This window comes from Pantherophis guttatus, chromosome 6, assembly GCF_059756535.1.
Source record: "Pantherophis guttatus breed Tessera chromosome 6, ASM5975653v1, whole genome shotgun sequence".
NCBI lineage: Eukaryota > Metazoa > Chordata > Lepidosauria > Squamata > Colubridae > Pantherophis > Pantherophis guttatus.
Window position 1 is genome coordinate 26,015,194 of NC_142068.1, and position 18,309 is coordinate 26,033,502.

Consider the following 18,309-nt stretch of genomic DNA (forward strand, 5'->3'; position numbering starts at 1 on the left):
ATTATTGAAGGGGAACTGCACAAGACTGAGACTGACCTGAAAGTGGATTAAAGATTACAGGCTATAAGAATATATGGAAACTGATGATATAAAGGGCATACAAACGAAGCCTTAATAATTAAAAGGGATATACAAGCAACAAACCTGCCTAACTTTCCTATATTGGATTTACAAAAAAGACTTCTTAAAGCTTTGAAGAATTTTTTAAGAAGGGCCAAAGAAAAAATAAAAAGAAATCAAGTTCTATGAAATTATTTGAAGAGATTAAAGTTTATGATTGTTAAAAGTAAAAAGAAGCAATATAAGGTCAGTATATTTGGTCAAAGTTAAAGATGAAGTGCTGTTTTCTCTGGTGACAGTGCAACTTTTGCTGATCGTAAAAGTTCAGCAAAATGATGAATGACAGGCTTTAAGGCTTTGTTTATACATAAGAGATGGAATATGGGGAAAAGACTTATTGTATTTTAAGAGAAGACAATACTAAATTTGGTTGTATTTGGTATGAGGGAGGAGACATCTTTATTTTTTTTCTTTACTGTAGTCTTAGTGTTTCTTTTCTATCCTATTTTTTAATTGATGCACTTTCTTTTTATTCTTTCCTTTTTAATTTGTTAATATTAAATTAATGTATGTTTATCTTTTTAATTGTAATATTTAATAAAATTACTATTTTAAAAAGGAAATAAGAATCAGTCCTGTAATAGGAGTTTTGCTTCCAAGTGAACTTAATTATTTCCCTGATATTTAGAAGAAGTGGTGCCATCACTGAGAAGGCATGACTTTGGAGACCCATGAGATAATATTGTTTAATAGAAGGTACCTATGTCCTCTCTTCTTCATCTGGTGGGTGGGCAGAAACTACAGTGGAAAAATGTTCTGATGCATAGTTTTGCCCTATGCCATGGAGACATTTGTAGGTGATTATCCGCATCTTGAATTGCAGCTAATTGAGCAGTAATGTTACACATTATAGTAATCCAAACAGAAGGTATTAAAGATATGAGACACCGTGATCAAGGCATCGTAGTCCAGGCATGAGTGCAATTGCTACACAAGAGGAACCTGTGCAAATGTCTCTCTGGCCATGGCTGCAGACAGCTAATTGATCAGGAGCTTGGAGTCGAGGAGGATCCACAGATTGTGCACCAACACTAGCCTAAAGATTGTTGTGACCCAGGCCCAAGTAAGTAGTAGGAAAAATCAGTCAGTGAAAAAACAAACAAACTTTATTCAAACAGCTGAGAATTACTTCATTCCCAGTGTTGTTCAACTAAATTAAAGCAAATTCCTCCCAACACAAATTCCTCAGTCCTATCGCAAACTTTGGTCCAATTAGGCAAACTGCCAAAGGCCTTTCTTGGCAAACGTTCAGAAGTCACAGATACAAAAATAAATACAAGACATAGACTAAGAAGAAGACAAAGTTACCAACGTTGTTTTCCGGCAAAGCCCAAACACTGTTGCTGGTGTGTTTTAAGCCTAATGGGAGGGGCCAATCATGTCTTGGCCCTACTCCCAAGTTGTCCTCTTTGCTTGAGCTGCTCTTGCCTTCTGGCAGCTCTTCTCATGCGTGCATTAGGAACAGGCTCCTCCTGTTCCTCTGCCTCACTCCTATCAGTCTCTAGAGGCTCTGGATTCCGCACCTCACTCTCCGATGGCCCTGACCCCATCTCTTCCTCTGATGCAGAGCCCTCTTCCGGGCCTTCCCCAGCCTCCAGGACTGGCCCATGTTCTTCCTCAGCCTCATTGCTGTCCGACTCCACTGCCAGCTCTGCAGGTTGCTGGCGGACCACAACAAAGATGAGAAGGCTAAGAGGTAGCATGATTGTTGTGTTTCAACATTTGAGGGATTGTTACAGAAAGGAAGATGAGGAGTTATTATCCTGAAGACAGGGTAGGAGGGACAATGAGTAGAAGCTCTGCAGAGAATGATCTGAATGGAAGATAAAGATAAAGAATAACTTCCTCAGGGAGTAATTTTCTCAAAGAGTAACAGCTTGCCTCTTGGAATCTTAATTCAAGGTTAGAGAATTATTTCTCTGGGCAGTTGGACCTGAAGGCCACCAAGGCATCTTCTAAACCAGTGAGTTTATGATTCAAACAGATCCCTAATAGTTCTTTAACTCATATAATTTTGTCTAGCTCAACCATGGCTTTGTTTAAGTTTCAAATTTTATCAATGTAATATTGCTATATATTACTTATGTGAATATAGAATTTATCATTTTAGTTCTATCAGGTCTAGGGCTCATGAAAATAATGATTGTATGTAACATAAATGAAATTTAACACCCAATTACTAAAGAATGAATTTGGAATATGAATTCATCTTCTATTTTTTTAAAAAATCTTCAAATAAATTACTCAGCCTAGGAAATCTTTAATATTGCTGATGCTACATATACAGGAATACTAGTTGCCTGAAAATAATTGTAGGGCCCAGAAGGCTTCAGGGAGGCCTGCTAGGCCCAAACGGGGTGGGGGTGGGGGGGTTGCATGCACATGTGTGGGGGAGTATGGAGGATCATGCGCACATGCACAGGGGCACATTGCATTATGGGGGCCAGCACATGCACACACTTTTGGCACACGATGAGAACAAGGTTAGCCATAACTGTTCTAGAGTGTTTTGTAAATGCAAGAAATGTATCCTTTTGAAACTTACATGCTTAACAAGTGTCTTTAATATTTGTGTCCAGGATTAAAAATATAAAATTTTGAATTTAACAAACCGTATTCTCTATGTTTTGTCCATAGGTTTTGGAAAATGAATCCCAAAGTGATTTATTCTCTCATAGCAATAGGCATCACAATCATTATTATCTTAGTCTTGAGTTTCCGAATTAGAGGAGAAAAACCCACAGAATGTGAGAATTCTTCCCAGAAAAAGGAACAAAAGGAAGGTGATCAGGATGCTGGCAGCCAAGTATTTCAAGATTTAACCCCAGAAGAGATAATGCAAGTAAAGAGATATTTACAGTCCAAACTCGGAGTGCCACTGGTGGAGACGCCTCAAGCCAAGCCATCAGACAACTGCATTTATTTCATATCTTTGCAGCTCCCTCCCAAAGCACAAGTATTACAATTCTTAGATAATCAAGGACCTCAGCCATCACGAGAAGCTCTGGCTGGGGTCCATTTTGGAAATCAGGTGGAGCCCAATGTGACAGAATATCTGGTGGGTCCACTTCCAGAACCAACCTATCATCAAGATATCACAGTAGAAAAATATGGAAGGAAATTACCTTATTATCAAAGGATGGTTTTGACAAATGAGTTTCGTGAAATCCGTAATTTCTTAAAGAGAAATGAATACCTGAAGGCTCCAAATTTCATGCAAAAAGTTCTAAATTACAATGGAAGCAATCTTCAGTATAGCAGTCAAATGCCACCAGGGCTAAAATCAGGAGATCGCAAAATGTGGGTGAGTCATTTCCAGAATGTGATTGGCTCCTATTTGCATCCAGTTGGCTTTGAGGTCCAAGTGGATCATAGTAGCTTGGATGTTTCTGAGTGGAAGGTAATAAAAGTGTTTTATAATGGACAATACTTTGAAGATATGGAAGACCTTGAGAGACAATTCAATATGGGAAAGGTTAGGGTAGACAAGGTTAAAGAAGCACCTCTTGATGGGGGCTACTCTTCACTGAAGCAGAGGGTACCACCAAAAGATCCAGGCCCTTTGAGGTATGAACCTCGTGGACCACGCTATAGGATTCATAATAATCATGTCACTTTTTTGAGCTGGAGTTTTGCATTTGGAATTGATGCAAGCAGGGGTCCACGTATCTTTGATGTCAGGTTTAATGGAGAAAGGATAATCTATGAATTAAGTTTGCAAGAAGCAAGTGCTATCTATGGCTCCAACAGTCCTAAATCCATGTTGATCAGATACATGGATGCCAGCTTTGGACTTGGATCCCATATCTCACCACTCACCATGGGTCTGGATTGTCCTTATTTATCCAGTTATTTAGACTGGCACTTTTTTTATGATAGTTCATTACCTGTTAGCCGTAAAAAGGCTATCTGCATCTTTGAGCAGAATGCTGAGTTACCCATACGACGACATTACGAAAGTGTCCAGCCTCCTTTTTATGGAGGGTTGGCAGATTCAAGTCTGGTGTTTCGGACTGTATCTACTGTTGGCAACTATGACTATGTCTGGGATTTTATTTTCCACCAAAATGGAGCTGTTGGTGTTCGAGTCCATGCCACTGGTTACATTCAAACTTCATTTTACTTTGGTGATGCTGAAAACTTTGGCAATAGAGTCCAAGAATGGGTGTTGGGAACAATTCATACCCATAATATTCATTTCAAGGTGGATTTGGATATTGGTGGTAAGTAGGAAAAATGTTTGTAACTTTCAAGGAAATTATAGATTCTTTGTCTCAATTTGCTTTCTTATAATTATTTTAATGATTGTAACTACTACAATGAAGAAAGACTCAACAATATGCTTCCAACAGGAGGAACACAAGTATTATTTTTGTAATGTTCTTTAACACTTTAGGTGATAAGATCGTTTAAAATCATTATTTTTTTCTTTTTTCATAATTGTGATTTTCTTTTTTTTATTTATTGGTCCATTCTATGGTCCATTGGTTCATGGAATAAAGTTTTTTGTTGATCAAAGATATTTATTTCATTACTTGGTTTCTAACAAAACTTAATTTAAATACAATATGCATTGTCAGAATAAGATAAATATCAGCAAAATATGATGGCATCAAACACTAATAATTATGTCTTCATATATTTCTGGGATTTGTACGTATGAAATGGTTCTAAAATCAGCACTTTTGAAATACTTGCAGATATCAACAATATTGTACAAGTAGTCCTTGACTTACAACATGTTGTTCATTTAGTGACTGTTCAAAGTTACAATGATACTGAAAAAAGTAACTTATGATCATTTTTCATACTTACAAGCGTTGCAACATCCCCATAGTCAGATTATCAAAATTCAGCTGCTTGGCAATTGGCTAATATTTATGACTGTTGCAGTGTTCTGGGATCATGTGATCATGTTTGCAAACCTCTGACAAACAAAGTCAATGGGGAAACCAGATTCACTTAACCACCATGTTACTAACTTAATAACTGCAATGATTCACTTTACAACTGTGGCAAATAAGGTTATAAAATTCACCTAACTGTCTCACTTAGCAATGGAAATTTTAGGCTCAATTGTAGTCAAAAGTTGAGGACTATCTGTACTCCCATTTAAAGTTACAATTGTAAATTGGTTTTTAGATGGAGTCAGAACTGGTGGGTGGTTTCACGACAGAGGAATAAAACTAAAAATCGTTTAAAGAGTATTTTCTCACTCATTTGTTTCTAAGCCAGCAAAATGCAATGACGAACTTGATCTGATTTGTTCAGACTGCCCCAGGAGCTGTTGATACAGAACTACAGAGGAATTATTGAATCTGCCTATAAATGTCTGGTTTAGAACAGCAACCTAACAGGACAGGTACAGACTTCAACAGATAGTTAGGACTGCAGAAAAAACAATTGCAACCAGCCTACCTTCCATTGAGGACCTGTATATTGTATGGGTCAGAAGGAGGGCTGAGAAAATAGTATGTGTAAACATTTTTATAAGTTTCATGTATTTCCTATTAAGATAGGGCACACATTATGTGGCCCTTATTTAATCTCACTGATATTCATTACTGAAAATTGGAAGTGCGGGTTTTTTGTATGCTAATGCAAAAACTATATAAAAATGGTTGTGTAAGCCCAAAAATATGGTTACCATAGCTTTAAGAAACAACAAAAGTCCACAAGACATGTTTTACAAATCTTCTCATGTGTGCCCTTACCAATCCCCTGATCAATGTATTCCTCAAATTACTCCAAAATATTATATACAATCCTGTGTCTTCAATAGTACACTCAGTCATGTGCTGCATGCTGGCAAAAACATTTGGATTTGAACATCACAATGAGTTTCAAAAAGGCTTGTTAAGTCTGGGCTGTTATGTGACAGGTGTCTGTCTCTCTGAATTCTGTTCTTCATTTTATCTTTCTTGTAGGGCCAGTTTGGTCTCTCCACTAGTTTGTAAGTCTTCCTGGTATACTGGCTTCCATGCATTTTCATTGCTGTCCTGTATAAATTTTTCCAATGGTCTTTCTTCTTCTTCAACCATCTGATGTACTTGCAATTTTTCACACCCACCCATTATTCTTGATAGCTAGAGTATACTACTCTAGTCTACTCTGTACCTTCTCTGTTTACTCTGCATACTGAATACTGGAGAGACCAAGCAGGCCTAAAAAGAAAGATCAAATGAAGAAGAGAAAGGAGGTATGGGAAGACAAAGTATTATATGGGCAATACCTTAAAAAGATAGCAGGGAAAACAGATAACAGGACCTGTCAAATGGCTAAGAGCAAGAAAGTTGAAGAAAGAGAGCTGGGGACTAATTCTGGCTGCACAAAAGCAAGCCTGAACAACAAATGTGTACAAAGCCATAATTGGGAAGACAGCAAATGCTGTCTCTGCAAAGAAGCTGAAGAAAAAGCAGACCACCTGGTTAGCTGCTGCAGGAAGATCACCTAGTCTGACTACAAGCAGCAGCAGGACAAAGTAGCAACAATACTACATTGGAAGATCTGCAAGAAATATCATTTGCCTGCAAGCAAGAACTGGTGGGACATAAAATAGAGAGTCATAGAAAATGAAGAAATTAACTTGCTCTGGGACTTTAGAATTCAACCAGACAGGTACCTGTCACATAACACCCCAGAATTAACAATTATCAATCAGAAAGACAGAAAAGTCTGGACATGATAATATCTGGAGACAGCAGAATAGAAGAGAATGAACTGGAGAAGGTTACAAAATACAAAGACTGCAAATAGAAATAGAACAATTGTGGAAGAAGCAAGCAAATGTGATCCCAATAATCTTTGGCGCCTTGGGTGCAATCCCAAAACAACTAGAGCACCAATTGAACACCATAGGCATTGACAAATTATCAATTAATTGCAAAAAGTAGCTTAACTTGAATAGCTTCCATCTTGCAATGATATCTGTAACACCATCAAACATCCAGATAGCATGCCAGTTACTCCTATGCCAGTTACTTGGAAAGGACTCAATAGATAGACAAAAATGCCAAATGCAGTCTCAACATCTGGCTGACTATGTGACAAACAATAATAATAACAACATAATGGTCCTGAATTATATTCTAGGCAAGGTTCCTTCTCAAGTAGAGATGATGAATGTGCAGAAAAACCCTCTTTGCTAATATACAAAGACATTGTCATGGAAAGATGTGAGATTGTGTTACCTAGCTTGCAAATATATATTTAAAAGATGGGAAGCTAATCTGTTCCCACCTTGTTTCAAGTACATATTAGCAAATAAATAAAGGAGACTGAATAACTTCACAGAGTTGTTTGTTCTAATAAACTATTACTTGAAATATCTCAGTTATGCCAAATCTTTAATGCAGCTTTATCATTTTTGGATTTTTTTGTTTATTAATATTTGCAGTGATTTTTTTAAACTGACTTACTTGGATCATATTAAGTCTGGAAAATTAATTATGCATACACTTAACAATTTCATCCCTTTGTCAGCAAACATTTATTGTATAAACAATTTGATTTTAAGAAACTAAAAATGCAACAAGAATGTTTTCATTTATCAACAGCTACTCAAAGTACTGATTGTTCTACTTGTTTTCTTTCTGAGGTGTGAAAAATTCCCTGGTTGGCAATGACATGGCTTTTGAGACCTTGCAGGCTCCTTGGAGCCCAGAAAATAAGATCCATCGAATGAAAATGGTTAGGAAAGTTTTCAACACCGAGAACAAAGCAGCATTCCGTCTCCATGATGATGAGCCCAGATACATTTATTTTGCATCCAACTGCACCAATAAGTGGGGCCACAAGCATGGCTATCGGATCCAGACGGTCAGCTTTTCTGGAGACCATTTGCCAGAGTCAGATCCAATGGAGCCAGGCCTAAGCTGGGGTCGGTAAGTGACTGATTTCTAAGTGTAAAAGTAAAATGGATTCACCCATGTCTTTCGGTTTCAGCACCTTGAATAAGATAGACAGGAATAACCAATTTTAATCTTAAAGAAATCTTTATTACCATCTCTCTGCTTTCTTTAGCCAATTGTAGATGATGAGATACTGGATGTGGCTGTCCAAGGACATTCTCACACCTGGTCGGAGGAAAGCGGAGTGATGCTACCCAGCTGCCAGCCCGTACTGCGATTGGACCATGTGATTGAAAGTTTTTCTACTTTCTCAAAACAATTGATAACATGGTCCAATCACAGTACAGGTTGGCAGCCGGATAGCATCACTCTGCCTTCCTCTGACCAGGTGTGAGAATGTCTTTGGTTAGCAAGAGAAAAGATGTTGTTTTGGCTACAGTTTCCCCTCTATCTCAATTGTTGTTGTTACTTGTGAAGTCGTGTCCGACCCATTGCAACCCCATGGACAACATTCCTCCAGGCCTTCCTGTCCTCTACCATCCCCTGGAGTACATTTAAACTCACACCTATTGCTTCAGTGACTTCATCCAGCCACTTCATTCTCTGCTGTCCCATTCTTCTTTTGCCCTCAATTGTTCCCAGCATTAGGTTCTTCTCCAGTGGGTCCTTTCTTCTCATCAGGTGGCCAAAGTATTTGACTTTCATCTTTAGGATTTGGCCTTCTAAAAATCAGTCAGGGTTGATCTCCTCTAGGACTGACCAGTTGGATTGCCTTGCAGGCACAAGAGTCTTCTCCAGCACCAAAGTTCAAACTATCTCAATTATCCCCTCCCTATCCCTCAGCTCCAGTGTGGCAACATTGAAGCAGTCAAAAATGGCTTCAGTCAGGTCAGCTTCAGGGCTGAAACTGGAAGTGTTTAAAAAGTGATAATATCCAAATATTTGCTAAAAAAAAAAGACACTTCCAGTCCCAAGACATAACAATAGAGCATATAAAAGAACAAAAGACTTATTCTTCTGCGCATGCTCAAGATGGCGGCTTCCTGCTGAGCCGCTACCACCGAGGGGGTGCTGTTTGGACCACGGGGGGTCTTTGGGGGCCAGACGAAACAACTATGGCCCCTACCAGGCTAGCGGAGGCTATTGTCAACCTTTTGAGAGCTTTTTAGCTCTCCGGAGCGCTTCCTGGCCAGAGGGAGTCGGGTGTTGCGGAGGAGGCGTTTGGGGGCGTTGTCGGCCCGGATGGCTGCGGCGGCGGCCTTTGCGATCAGCTGGCAGTCGCCTGAGCAGCGGCGGAGACGGCGGCAGCGCAGCGCTCTCGGCGGACCCCTCGTCGGAGCCTCGTCGGAGTCCTGGGTGCCCAGGAGGTGTTGGCGGGGCTTGGGGAAGACGAGGAGGATGGCGGAGAGGCTGGCAGCTGTTGTGGCGCCAGCCAGGGAGGAGGCTGTGATGGCGGCTGCGGGCTGGCGGTGGAGGCGGCGGCGGCAGCCTGAAGGCTGCGAGGGAGATGGCAGGAACTAATTCCGGCGTGATCATCTTAGACTGACCTGGGCGGCTGTGAGGTGTGTGGCCGTTTGTGACCAGCTCACTGACGCCCAGAGGCCCCACAGTGAACTGGTGGAGGCTGAACCGGGTGAGCGTTGTGACCGGGAAAGACCTGGGGGGCGATGTGGAGGACCGGAAGAGGACTATGGGGATGTTTCCCCCCTAAACGCTCTGTATTGCTCCCCCCCCTTTTCTGCCGGATTTCGCCCGTATGATGGTCCCACGCTATCCAGGCCATTTTCAGTCTCAGCTGGATACCACCATCATTTTCCATCTACTTTCCATTGGATCATCTCCTGATATGCCCACTGCACTAACTCTGTAAACCGACTTATACTTCTGGGCCTATGGATTGGCATTGCTCTATCTGTCCTCCCTAACCGAAAGGAGAAGTTTACCTTAGGTATGAGTATTGAGGGAGTCAGCCTCGGCTATTATTTCCATCGTTTCTGGACTATTCTTGGACTCCTCCCACTACCATGAAGGCAGTGGCGTTTTCCAATGCATACTACCTAAGACTTATATACTTTTCCGTTGGACTCTTAAATCATCATGATTGATCCCCTGGTTATAAGCCATAACTACTCCCAGTAACAAATGTATTCGGTGTCGGAACTCCTCGCCCTGCGAGATTCTCCCCACTCGCAGGTTTGGCCCTCCACATTATCGAGGGCCTATCTCGATGACGGACTTTGGAGTCCAGAGAGATGGCATGGAGAAAGGAAGAATTTGTGGGGTTTTTTAGGGAAATTTTTTAAGATTTTAAGGGGTTCTGGGAGGGGGGTTTGTAATGATCTTTCTAGAGAAATTGGGAAGAAGACTCTGGGGGATGGGGGGGGGGAAATCCACCAGGGTCAGAGCCGAGCCCGGCACAGGGTAACGATTTGGGAGGTGTTGGTCGAGGGACTGGGAAAGGGATGGGGGACGATACCTATGAGGTTTGTACCATCAGCACGGTAGATGGGAGGGGCAGATATGGCGGGAGCAGGGGACCATATCATGTGTTGGGGGCTCGCACTCGCTGTTTGAGAGCAATTGCTTGCCCCGGTCCCCATGGCTCCTCTTGGAGACTAGGTGGCTTAGATACTCAGGATCTGGGCCTTCGGCTGATGTTATGCAATGCCAGGTCCGTGGTTAATAAGGCCCCCCTCATTCACGATCTTATACAGGAGGGAGGAGCGGACCTGGCGGGTATTACGGAGACCTGGTTGGGCCCGGAGGGTGGCGTCCCTCTGGTTGAAATGTGCCCACCAGGCTTCAGAGCATTCCATCAGCCGAGGGCCCAGGGGAGGGGCGGGGGGGTGGCGGTTATTATTAACGAGGATCTGGATCCGAGGGAGACCACTGTGCCTCAGATAGCCGGATGTGAGTCCCTCCTTGTGAGGTGGGGCCGTGGGGTTCAGATGGGCTTGTTGCTTACGTACCTGGCTCCCTGCCGCGTGGCAACAGCCCTTCCTGAGCTACTCGACGTGATAGCCACGGTGGCAGTAGATACACCCAGGCTTTTAGTCATGGGTGATTTCAACTTGCCATCTGTTGGTGAAACGTCTGAGGTGGCTCGGGAGTTCATGGCTTCCATGACGGCCATGGACCTGACCCAGTTAGTTCATGGCCCTACTCACAGGGGAGGTCACACTCTGGATCTGATTTTTGTCTCTGGCCAGTGGTTGAGTGGTCTTGTTATAGGGGATATAGACATGGAACCCTTGTCATGGACTGACCACTCACTCCTTCGCCTAGATCTTCGAACCGCGACCCCTCGCCGCAGGGAGGCGGATCCAATTAGATGGATCCGCCCCAGGTGCCTGATGGATCCTGATAGGTTCCAGACGGAGCTTGGGCCATTTCCTGAGGATCTAGCACATGACTCGGCCGAGGACCTGGTAGCCGCCTGGGATCGGGCGGCTGGTGGGGCCTTGGACCGAGTTGTGCCTTTGCGGCCTCTGACCCGATGCCGATCCCGGGTGGCTCCTTGGTTTACTGAGGAGCTGAGGGAAATGAAGCGCCGGAAAAGACGCCTGGAGAGCGGTTGGAGGGCCAGTCTCGCTGAATCTGATCGAACACTGGTAAGGTCGCATATTAAGACCTACCTAGTGGCGATAAAGACGGCAAAGTCTAACTACTTTTCCGCCTCTATTGCGTCATCAGGGAATCGTCCGGCCGCCCTGTTTAGGGTGACCCACGCCCTGCTCCATCTGGGAGTGCGGGAGGATCCCTTAGAAGGCAGGGCGGAGGATTTCGGACAATACCTGTATGACAAAATCGCTCAGATCCGGGGGGATTTGGACTCTGACTGGGTAGATCAGGGCAGGGTGACGAGGAACAGTCTTGAGAATGTTATCTGGGAGGAGTTTGATGCTGTGACTCCCGATGATGTGGACAGGATTTTGGGGAGACTTAGTGCGGCCACATGTTTACTGGACCCGTGTCCCTCCTGGTTGGTACTGGCTTCCCGGGAGGTTACACGAGGCTGGCTCCAGGGCGTTATTAATGCTTCCTTGAGTGAGGGTCACTTCCCCGCTGCCCTGAAAGAGGCGGTGGTGAGGCCTCTCCTCAAGAAGCCGTCCCTGGACCCAGCAATATTGGCTAACTATCGTCCTGTCTCCAACCTTCGCTTCATTGCGAAGGTTGTTGAGAGTGTGGTCGCGCAACAGTTTCCACAATTCCTGGAGGAAACATCCTATCTGGATCCGTTCCAGTCAGGTTTCAGGTCTGGGCACAGCACGGAAACGGCATTGGTCGCGCTGGTTGATGATCTCTGGAGGGCTCGGGACAGGGGTTATTCCTCTGTTCTGGTCCTATTAGATCTCTCAGCGGCTTTTGATACCATCGACCATGGTATCATGCTGCACCGGCTGGAAGAGTTGGGGGTGGGAGGCACCGTGTTACGGTGGTTCTCCTCCTTTCTCTCCGACCGGTCGCAGTTTGTGTTGGCAGGGGGGCAGAGGTCGACCTCGAGGCCTCTCATTTGTGGAGTGCCGCAGGGATCGGTCCTCTCGCCCCTTCTGTTCAACATTTATGTGAAGCCGCTGGGCGAGATCATCCGTGGCTTTGGGGTGAGATACCACCAGTACGCTGATGACACCCAGCTGTACATCTCCACCCCAGGCCACCCCAACGATGCCCTTGAAGTGATGTCCCAGTGCCTGGAGGCTGTGCGGATCTGGATGGGGAGGAACAGGCTCAGGCTCAACCCTTCCAAGACTGAGTGGCTGTGGCTCCCGGCATCCCGATATAGTCAGTTGACTCCATCACTGACTATTGGGGGCGAGTCTTTGGCCCCCACTGAAAGGGCTCGCAATCTGGGAGTCCTCCTGGATAGGCAGCTGTCTTTGGAGGAACATCTGACGGCTGTTACCAGGGGGACCTTTTATCAGGTTCGCCTGATTCGCCAGTTGCGGCCCTTTCTTGATCGGGATTCCCTGTGCACAGTCACTCATGCCCTCGTCACCTCTCGCCTTGACTACTGTAACGCTCTCTACATGGGGCTCCCCTTGAAGAGCACCCGGAGGCTCCAGCTGGTCCAGAATGCAGCAGCGCGGGTAGTGATGGGAGCAACATGGCGCTCCCATGTAACACCACTCCTGCGCGAGCTGCACTGGCTCCCGGTGGTCTTCCGGGTGCGCTTCAAGGTGTTGGTTATCACCTTTAAAGCGCTCCATGGCATAGGGCCTAGCTATCTCCGAGACCGCCTACTGCTACCGATGACCTCCCATCGACCCGTGCGCTCCCACAGAGAGGGCCTCCTCAGGGTGCCATCAGCCAAACAATGCAGGCTGGTGGCCCCCAGGGGGAGGGCTTTCTCTGTGGGGGCTCCCACCCTCTGGAATCAGTTGCCCCCGGAGATAAGAAGAATCCAGGACCTCAATGCCTTCCGTCGTTCCCTGAAAACCTATCTTTTCCAGCAAGCCGGGTTGGCTTAAGAAGAAATTTTAAAACTTTTAAATCCTTTTAATTAGTCTGTGATTTTTAATTTTTTGGGCCAAATTTTATATATATTTTTAAATGTTTTAATATTTGTATTCTATGTTTTTTATCTTGGCTGTACACCGCCCTGAGTCCTCAGGGAGAAGGGCGGTATATAAATTCGAAATTAAATTAAATTAAATTAAATTAAAATGATATCCAAACTCTGCAGAATTTCTTCAAGCTCACATTTATCACTATTAATCATGACAGGTCATTTAAGTCCCTGGAACTTGGTTTTATTAACAATTCACTACTTGATTGTGTAGTAAGAAACAATTCCTTTGACAAATTTTGTATGTTTGGGCTTTGATCTGCAATCATGTTTGGAAGAATAGTAATTACAATGTTCCATTTTTAGGAAATTATCCTCAGTCTGAGAGCTCTTCTTGATCTTGATCTAAGACAAATGCTACAGATTATTGGAGGATAATACTATCTAGCAAAATGGGTCTTACAATCTTTCATTTACTCCAACATGTCCCAAAGTGACCAAAAAACCCCCGAATCAGATAAGTTTTGAGATTTATGGAAGTAACTTTAAATTTAGACAAAAACTATTGAGAGGTTGAACTTTTAGTAAATGTAAACAACATAAATTAAAGATAGAATTGTGAAATACATTTTTGAAATCATCCTATTATTCAGCAGTGAAATCCACTTTACCTTCACTACCACTTCGGGTGCGCTCCCGCACTGGAGTGCCTCTTCTGCATATGTACAGAATCTTCTGCGCATGTGCAGATGGTTAAAACAAGGGGCGCAATGACATCCTGGCGGGTGGGGGGAGCCTTCGGCCGCCAGCGCTACCGGTTGGCTAGCTGAATAGAACCGGGGGGATTTCACTGTTGCTATTTTCCAGCTATAGCCATATCTGGAGTAGAAAAATCTGACTATTAGTAGCCATGTGTGTCTTTCAAATTGCTCTGATTGAATAGTTAAAGAATCCAAGCCTTGTTATTATAAAATTTTACATTTGCACGTCTGGGCCTAATTTGAGGTGCTGATTATAAAATGTTCTTTTATAATAAATGATAGCTCTATATTTTATAGTGGGCAGTCATGGAATAGAAACCTGTCGTTACATTGCTTTTCAAGACTTATTCCTGGAACTATAAACTCTTTAAGATCTTTAAGAGGAAACATAATAATTAATAAACCTCAATCTCTGCAACTCTTCTTCTTTTGCCTTATAAGTTATAAGTTGGCTGTTACCAAGAGAAAGGAAAATGAACCTTTCAGCACCACTGCCTACAATCAGGTTGACCCATGGAATCCTCCCGTGGCCTTTGCTGACTTCATAAACAATGAGAGCATTGTCAATGAGGTAAGTGAAGATGGATCCCACCTAGCAGTGAAGCACCTTGCAGGTTATTATCCCACAATCTGGTGCTGTCCAAATGCATTGGGGTTGAAGTCAAACTTATTTGGAAGACATCAGAATAGGAAGGTAGCCAATTGGACTGTCACCTGTACTCCGGAAGTAGGCTAATGCTGCTAAAGGTTTTAGAAGCACTTTCCCTTAAGAAAAAAAACAGACTTAGTGATCTTTCAAATGACTACTCAGAGAACAACTTAAATTTTCCTATATCAGGCCTCAGTTCTCCTGTTTGCATTCTTGTTAGCTGAGGTAATGTGACCTTGGAAAATACACTGAGCCAAACTTGTATGCATGGGATTTATGCCTTACTGTTTGCATTTGTTTTTTTTAATGGCTTTTTAATACCATGACTGATAAAAATTTTGCAGAATGGATAAAAGGGCTTTGCTAACAATTTTGTACTCCCAGTTTTCCATTTGTACGTATCTCCAATTCTGAGTAGGCAAGCATAAAACTATGCTGTCAGATTATCTCAGTTTTTCCTACATCTGCTGCTTTAATTAATAAGCTTGGTTTCTCTGAATATGCTCCTCTGTGGTTTTCTATTTAGTAGATGTTGTATCTAAGATATCACAATGATCTTGCCCCTTTTCCTTTCATAGGATCTGGTTGCCTGGATCAATGCTGGTTTTCTCCATATTCCGCATGCTGAAGACATACCCAATACTGCAACCCTTGGGAATGTGGTTGGTTTCTTCTTGAGACCCTACAACTATTTTGATGATGACCCTTCCATGTATTCTCCAGACAGTGTTTATTTCAACTATCCGCAGGACCCCACTTCCTGTGAGGTCAACCAACTTGCATGTCTGGCAAAAGTAGCTTCATGTTTGCCCATTTTTCCTCCTTTCACTTATGAGGGTTTTCAAAACGTGACAATTTTCTAATGCCTTCTTTTTGACAGGTGGCTTGGAAATTGGAAACAAACAATGAATGTATGTTATAGGTGTTAATACTGAGGAGCTACTTTCCTCATTAGTCTTTTACAATGTACAACTTCTGCTGACTGCCAGGACTTCAATCCTCAATGGCTCAAGGTTGACTCAGCCTTCCATCCTTCCGAGGTGGGTAAAATGAGGACCCAGACTGTTGGGGGCAATATGCTGACTCTGTAAGCCACTTAGAGAGGGCTGTAAAGCTCTGTAAAGTGGCATATAATTCTAAGTGCTATTGCTATGTTCCTTTTCTCTCATCTCTTCTTCTTCTTCTGTAGCTTTAATGAATACTTTTGATGGATTATTAGACCACTATGTTCAGGAAAGTGTGGTAGCATGGAATTCTCTGCACATATTTTCTTTTATTATCTGTAAACACATTACCTGTGTTTAACTTGTATTTTGCAACTGGTTGTTTGGTTTTGATGAAAGAGTGGATTTTTCTAAGAAATAGAAGACTTTTGGAATTAGAAGGATGTAACCTGAGCTTTGGGTTGCATGGTAACATAAAAATAGAGCCAATACAAGGGGTTAGGTGTACCATTCTGACAATGTGGAATAGATAGAAGTCCAGGTTCTGCACAAAACAATTTTTTTCAGCATAAGAAGTATTTTATGGATGAGAAATAATAATCAAACACAAAAGATTAACTGGTTGTAAAATATTAGAATTTTGTTAAAAGGAATGAAAGATAAAAATAAGAGAAGATCTGGTGGCAGAAATCTATGCTTGGCAATGATGCTCTTTTTAAATTTAAAAATTTATAGTAGATAATTCATGTTTTGAACACTGTAAAACTGAGTTTTAAATGGAATTGTCTATAAATGATGAACATGTTAATTGCTAAAATGTATAAACGTGAACATTTAAAACAAATGTAGAACAAGGAAAAGAATGCATGCAGAGTGGACTAAAATCTTGGTTATAATATACAGATGGGATAATGAGAAAATATGGGGTTGAAGGGACTGAATTTTATATACATAGTACATTATAATTCTAAGGGGAATTTTTATAAAATAATGTAACTTTGGTTTATGTCACCAGAGAAATTGTCTAGAATGTATAAATTTATGTTGGAAATGTGAGCAACAAAAAGGATCTTGTTTGGTGGACTTGCAAAAAATCCAGAACGTTTTGGATTCAGATAGATGCATTAATTCCAAGGATTTTAAAGATTAACATACAATTCAAACCAGAAGGTTTGGGAGGAAATTGATAGACAAACTGTTGGAAAAAATTCATGGAACATTGTTTTTATACATAACATTTGCAGCAAGATTATTCAACCTGCAAAGAAGGAAAGATTCAGTCTCCCATAATGGAGGAATGATTGGTGAAAATGTTTGAACTTGCAGAAAATGACCAGACTGATTTCTGTGATTAGAGAAAATATCTACATTAATTGCTGACTGGAAACCTATAAACCTATATATATAGGTTTATATATGATTAATGTAGGTTAATGTAGATATTTTCTCTAATCACAGAAATCAGTTTGGTCATTTATTGCATGAAACGGGGAAAAAAAGCACATCTCCTCTACAAAATGACTGCAAGTATGATTTACGATTTTGACAATTAGACAAAATAGATTATAGAAAGAAGAGAATAAAATTGCAATGATAGATTAAGAAGTAACATTGTACTTATAACTGTTTAGAGTGGTTTACAAGATCAGAGGCGACTTATTGCATCTTTTCTTTCTTTTCTGTTTTCCTTTTAATTTTTCTTCCTTATGTTTTTAGCTTTCTCTTCGATTTCTTTCTTCTCTTCTTTTTTTAATATTAGTTTGTATTAGTTTTATCTCTTTTTTAAAAGTATGTATATAAGAATGGAATTTTTGTTCTAAATTGAAGACTTTACTGTGGGATGAATTATCTTACTCAGGAAATCTTACAGTATCCATTTCAAAAAGCATGAAGATATCCGGGAAACAGTATGATCTCTTTCAAGCCTTCCCAGGATAAGGAACCTTCTGTTTTAAAATTATCTATATTTTATGTGTTTCTCAAAAATAAGGCAAAAATAAGGCATGTGATCTGGCACATGAATGATGCAAGATTTGTCTTCCTCCTGGCAAACAACCAACCAACCAACCAGATAATGAAATGAGGTTTCTTTCATCTATTTAATTTGATACCTTTCTGTCCAACTTGGTTTTCTTGATTAAAATTGCTGAGAGATAAGGAACAATAATTTAACAGAATCTCTTGTAATCTTCCATAACAATTTGGATGCTGTACTTTTTTTTTTAAATAAAGGATATTTATTTGAATATTGGAGTGTGAACAAACTTTAATTCAAGTACAATATGCACTGTCATAATAAGAAAATAGCATCAGTAGCTATTCAGCAAATCATTATGGCCTCAAACTCATAGTAATTATGTCTTCATATATTTTTCTAGAAAATGAAGTGATTCCAGAGTCAGCACTTTTGAAATCCTTGAAGGTGTCAACTAGGCTGAACTGGTGCTTATATAATTATATTATATATAATTGTTTTGCT

General features: G+C 41.6%; 1 protein-coding gene and 1 long non-coding RNA gene across 2 annotated transcripts; one reads left to right on the forward strand and one right to left on the reverse strand.

The window, feature by feature from the left end:
* LOC148113060 (primary amine oxidase, lung isozyme-like) lies at positions 1–18,056 on the forward strand. Its single transcript, XM_087872564.1, has 5 exons — positions 1–306; positions 2,758–4,343; positions 7,718–8,003; positions 14,679–14,808; positions 15,465–18,056. The coding sequence occupies exons 2-5, from the start codon at positions 2,768–2,770 to the stop codon at positions 15,747–15,749; spliced, it is 2,277 nt and encodes a 758-aa protein (XP_087728690.1). The 5' UTR covers positions 1–306; positions 2,758–2,767; the 3' UTR covers positions 15,750–18,056.
* On the reverse strand, positions 7,860–14,704 carry LOC148113061 (uncharacterized). The gene is made up of 3 exons (XR_015728579.1): positions 14,642–14,704; positions 14,148–14,355; positions 7,860–8,067 (listed from the first exon to the last, which is right to left on the reverse strand). It is a non-coding gene; the product is annotated as an uncharacterized LOC148113061 (long non-coding RNA).
* Positions 18,057–18,309: the final 253 nt, after the last annotated feature.

Bases quoted from the DNA above. Each gene is read 5' to 3' on its own strand.
- LOC148113060 (XM_087872564.1), top strand. From the start codon at position 2,768: ATGAATCCCAAAGTGATTTATTCTCTCATAGCAATAGGCATCACAATC. The intron at 8,004-14,678 runs GTAAGTGACTGA...TTGCCTTATAAG, and splicing joins CCAGGCCTAAGCTGGGGTCG to TTATAAGTTGGCTGTTACCA. The intron at 14,809-15,464 runs GTAAGTGAAGAT...TTCCTTTCATAG, and splicing joins ATGAGAGCATTGTCAATGAG to GATCTGGTTGCCTGGATCAA.